Here is a 5,458-nt window from a genome sequence, read left to right as displayed (position 1 = left end):
ACTAACACATTACAGTTTCAGCCAGCTTGCCAGCAGGAAGGCATTGTGGGATATGGTGCAATGCTGCTGTGTGTCGTTCATCTGACTTTGGGAGCTTGAGAGACTTTAGAATGTTCGAGTGTCGAAGATACACTACACAGACTTACCAAATAAATACAAGCTCTTAATCTCTAGCTGCAAACTGACCGGATGCTGATATCCTTTACGGAAAATCATGGAATATATCAACGTGCCATTTGACATATAAATCATGGATCGGGCGTGCTTAGCCTATTTTGCACAATATTGAAGAGCAATACTTTTAGACAGGCTTTTTATTAGTTTCTGCAAAAAACACGTTCTTTCCTAGTTCTTTCTCAATGACTGCATAATTATTAATTAAGCATGTTCATGTTTTCTTTTGCGTGTGTGACTGCAGAATTGAATTCAATGCCTCTGACACTAACGACTAACACCAGATTTTAAACATGTCTAAAGAATCGATAATACATACTGTATATGTATAATTCAGGGATAGTTTTTGTATCCCCTTGTGAGATCACATGTTTTTAATAGTAGGCTGGTGGAATAAGGGAAGTGGCATATTTCTATGCACACAATTAGTTAAAATCCTGTGAATCAGTCACAAAAAACGGACTGTACTTAAATCGGAGGTATGAGATCGCCTGTCAGCTTATAATGATTTTTAGTTTTGCAGAGCACACTGGTTCATTTTTCAGCAACACATTCACACACAATCACACCTGCATGATGTCTTGGAGGCTACAACTTCAATCTTCTATTGCTGGGTACCGAGACCACTAGGGATGGGACGCTAATCGCTTTTATCGTTTATCGTAATAAAAACACTCCCGATAATCGTATTGTGGAGATTAAAATGCATTGTTAAATTGTCCTCCGTCGTGCACTGGGATCCATTCACCTTTTATTTGCCGAGCTGCATATCCGGTACCATTTAAACCCTCTGGAAACATACTTTTTTTCCCCGATCACTTTTCATATCGTCCTATCCCAGAGCCATGTAAAGAGTGTTGCAACTTAGAACTACTCCATTCACTTTTTCTTTTTACAGCAATAGCAGACGAAGCAGATCAGACGATTTCGAATGCATATTTAAAAGATAAACTTTTAAGGAAACAGATTATATAATCAATTTAACATTATATAAATCAATATATAAAAATCCAATTTCTTTGTGAATCACATTTTGATCAGGAATTTGGGACGTCTGTTGTCACCACTATCTCTTTACATCACTCTGCCTTGCGCAAGTAATAACGAGTCAACAAAAGGAATAGACTTGAACTTGATTCGCAGTTCAGTTATGTGTTTTATTCAGCATGTTGCTGGCTCTTACAGGTACACCAAGCGTAGAGGTGCAGACTTCGTATAGTTTCATAGGTTTAAAAGCACCATTTCGATCTAGATAAGCATAAAAACCACAAAAAGCTTCTGGCACCAGACAGGCTATAGCTTCAGTTACTGTTGAGTTTCACTGCTTTTAGCTTGTAGGCTGAATGGGCTTATACAGAACAGAAAACAAAGGTCTAATGCAGACAGGCTGACAGACATGTTGCATGTTTAAGGATAAACCAGTAACAATTAGTCTTCCATGGTATGTCCATATACCCAGGAGGTTTCGCAAGTAACAAACTGGTTGATTAGAGATTTAGACGAATGAATAACCAGCCAGAAGACAGAAAGACCAATACAAGCTCTCAATTCTAAACAAACTGAACCTTGTGTTGTGGTGTGTATGCAAATACCAAGGAAGAAAAATGCAAACATAGATAACAAAAATATCTTTCTAATAGAAAGGAAATAAAACGTTTAAGGTTACTGGTTCTCTTGCCATCACTATAGAACCAGCGGTGCAGGGCAATACATAATCAATTGGTAGAGTTCCTGATCAATAATGCTACAGCTTCCTTGCCTAACTGCAAGCTCAGATAAAGCCAGAGCATCCAGAGGTTAAAGGTAAATGTATTCCTTCTTTACAAACACTTGCTTAAATGTTTGCAAAATGGGAAGGTTAAGTAGATAGTAGGGGAATAGCAAAACCCAAGTGCTTGAACATAATATAGGGAGGGGAACTCTACCAACAGAAGTATTGTTGTCTGGCGTTTTGCTATGTGACTAATGTTGGTGCAGCCTCTCTGCAGTCTACAGGTTTATCAGAACGTGTGTAGAAGAAGGGGGACTTCCAGGGAGGACCTCTTGTATAGAACAAGGGCACATCTGTCTTGGGACGAATGAGCTGGTATGAGTCGAGGTTTTGTTCGGGTGTGTGTGGGGGGGGGGGGTTTCTGGAGAGTACCGAGGTACTGTATGGGATGAGATGAGATGAGGTGAGTTGAGGGTGACCGTAAAAAAGGGGAAGAGGGAGGAGGAAGGTCAGATCAAGGACGGAGGGAATGAATTAATTGGGTCGACGCCGCAGTTGTGGGCGTCGGATGTTTCGAAAAGTTAGTTGAACCCGTGCAGAGCGGGGTAGGACAAACGGATCTCCTCTCCCTCCAGGAGTTTCCTGTCAGAGCAAAGACAAGTAGAGATCAAGTTATATGCTGGAGGACATGGCAGGATTTCATCACAAAATGAGGCATCCATCTTAGAGAAATGTAAACCCAGGAACTGATCGCTGGTGGTATAATGTTGGTATATACAGCAAATACATGAATTCACTATAAACTCAATAATTTCTTTGCTACCAGAAATCTCCTATCCCCCCATAAAAGGGATATATCCGGCACGTCACTTTGGATACACTATATTGAGAAGTGTCAGTGTGTCTACAGTCTTTACCTGTATGCGGCGATCTCAATGTCAAGGGCCATCTTCACGTTGAGTAGGTCTTGGTACTCTCTCAGGTATCGCGCCATCTCCTGCTTGGCATCTCCGATATCCCTTTCCAAATCATGTATTCTTATCTATGAAACAAGAAGCATGATTATTTTTTGCATGTGTAACAGTTACTGGCATTGTAACGTGTAGTCGTATACACTGTGTAAAACTGTGAGGGTCACTCAGAGCCCTCTGCAGCCTTAAAATAGATTTATATATTTGTATTTAAAGTGTTGTTCAAATCTATCATTTGTAAAGAGAGAAAAAAAGGCCTACAACATAAATGGACAGCATAAAATGACATTACTTTTGATTTCATTCAAATTATGGTGTAATTCAAAGGCTGGAATGAGAACTTGGATGATAAAATAAGAACAATTCACGGGCTCGCTCAATACTATATAAAATAAAATACCGAGGAGCCTTTTTTCGCTCCAAAAATGGATAGCATTTCAGAGACGAACTCCTCCTTCGTTTTCGTAGCTGTGTCATTGCAGCTGCATGTGATTCTCAGTTCTTGCCCAGACGGTCACCTTGTCATGCTGTTCTATGAGCCTCCCTCCTGGTGGGGAGGGGAGGGGGGGCTGACGCCAACACTTGATAACCACAATGACATGCACTATCTCACCTATCACTCCCCCTTCACCTTTCTCTAAGCTTGAACGTAATATAGCAGGGAAGGGTCTAGTTACTAAAGTTTATACACTGACATAGCAATGACATCATTAAGAAGAGCATGTCTTCTTGAGGGCCAGGAGACTAACTCAAATGTCCTTCACTTGTAATGTCATGATGTGCTTCAGGTCACAGAACACTGTAAAAATAATAATAAAGAAAATACGGTAATAGGATTCTAATATTAGGCCATAAAGGATGCACAGTCAGTTACCTGTCTGGGGAAACTTGGACTTGTTTTTTCTTACTGTTTGGGGCTTTACCCATAAAGCAAAGATAATAAAGATGGGAAAATGTTGTACACTATATAATTGCCTTGTATTTAGAGTCATATTACTGATGTACATAATATAGCAGCACTATTCTGCCTTACAAATTTCCAGCCACTCGTCATGTGTGACTTTGACCTAATACCATGAGCAACTAGTATTTCAAAAAGGTGACATTTTGTGCAATGCAAGGCACCAAAGACCCCGATCTATACTAATTCCCCTGCAGGTACACTGTAAACCCTGAGTACATATCTTACTCTGACGCCAGGGCTACACTAGAAAATTAATATGGCGTTGTGCTGGCGTCAAAAGATGAACCGGGGTCAAATCAGGCGTCACCAAACGCAACGCAACGTCGTCATTGATTTAAAAGGCAACATTCCCCTGCGTCGACTCGATGCCAACGCGACGCCCGATGGCTGCAGTGGAGCCCTGGTGTGAGAATGTACAGGGGCAAGGGTCAAATTGACGGTGACGCTGCATAAAAGCATGGGAGTCGGACTTTCCGACGTGCAAATTTCCCAACTCTCATTCGGTCTGATGCTTTTCAGAAGTAGCGAGTGACGTCATTTTGTAGTCGAACCGGAACCTTTTGACCTTTTCGGTCAAAGTATGGACAGGCCTTTAATCTTCACCTGGTACTTTTCCACGTCGTTGGCCTGGTTCTCCTCCAGCTCCTCCAGCTGTTTGTGCAGGGAGTCGATGACGTTCCGCAGGGTCTCGATCTCCGAGGAGCGGGACTGCAGCTGCCGGCGGTACTCCACCGTCTCCTCGCGGATGGCGTGCACCGCCTCGTTGTTCTTGGTGGCCATCTCCGCCACGCTGGCGAACTTGCCCCGGTACCAGTCCTCGGCCGACTGCATGTTCTTGTTGGCCAGCCGCTCGTACTGCGCCCGGATGTCGCGGAGGGCCGCGGACAGGTCCGGGCGGGACACCTCCACCGCGTCCACGCTGATGCTGGCCACCTGCACCTGGCCCTGCAGCTCCGCCTGCTCCTCCGCGTACACCTTCTTCAGGAACGCCATCTCCTCGGCGAGCGAGACCACGTTGGCCTCCGCGTCGCAGTTGGAGAGCACGGCCCTGGCCGCCTCGTCCCGGGCCCTCTGCAGCGCGTCCTCGGCGTCCGCGCGCATCCTCGCCTCCTCCTCGTACCGCTCCTTCATCTGCTCGTAGGAGTCGCGCAGGTAGTCCCGCTCGGACTCCATGCGGGCCTTCTCGCCGCTCTCCTGGTCAATGGCGGTCCTCAGGGTGCGCGCCTCCTCCTCGTAGAGGGACTGGAGCCGGGACGGGTCGCTCTGCCTCCTCCTCAGCGCCTCCAGCTCGGCGAGCAGCGCGCGGTTCTGCAGCTCCAGGTGTCGGACCTTCTCGATGTAGGTGGCGAAGCGGTCGTTGAGGTCCACCAGCTGCTCCCTCTCCTGGCAGCGCAGGCCCAGCAACTCCGTGTTCAGGGAGCTGGCCTGGGCCATGTCCATTCGCTCCGAGCCGTCCGGCAGGAGGAGGAGAGAGGAGGGGGTAGAGGCAAACCTGGGGACGTTCCTCTTGGTCTGCGGGGCTCGGGAAGAGGTGAAGACGGACGAAGACATGACGGTGGACGAGGATCTCCCGCTGGAACCGCGGGAGCCTCTGTAGCCGTCCCAGGGACGCCGGTAGATGTAGGAATCGTAGCTCAT

General features: G+C 45.9%; 1 protein-coding gene across 1 annotated transcript; it reads right to left on the bottom strand.

Moving 5' to 3' along the window:
* Nucleotides 1–2,798: 2,798 nt before the first annotated feature.
* Nucleotides 2,799–5,458, bottom strand: neff2 (neuronal intermediate filament family member 2; the record flags this gene model as incomplete). Its single annotated transcript, XM_080750388.1, is given in 4 exon segments — nucleotides 2,799–2,927; nucleotides 4,424–5,308; nucleotides 5,311–5,407; nucleotides 5,409–5,458. Coding segments are annotated over 4 exon segments (1,161 nt in total).

Source organism: Nannobrachium achirus (genome assembly GCF_963921795.1).
Source record: "Nannobrachium achirus genome assembly, chromosome: 20".
NCBI lineage: Eukaryota > Metazoa > Chordata > Actinopteri > Myctophiformes > Myctophidae > Nannobrachium > Nannobrachium achirus.
This window is presented reverse-complemented; position numbering and strand designations above follow the sequence as displayed.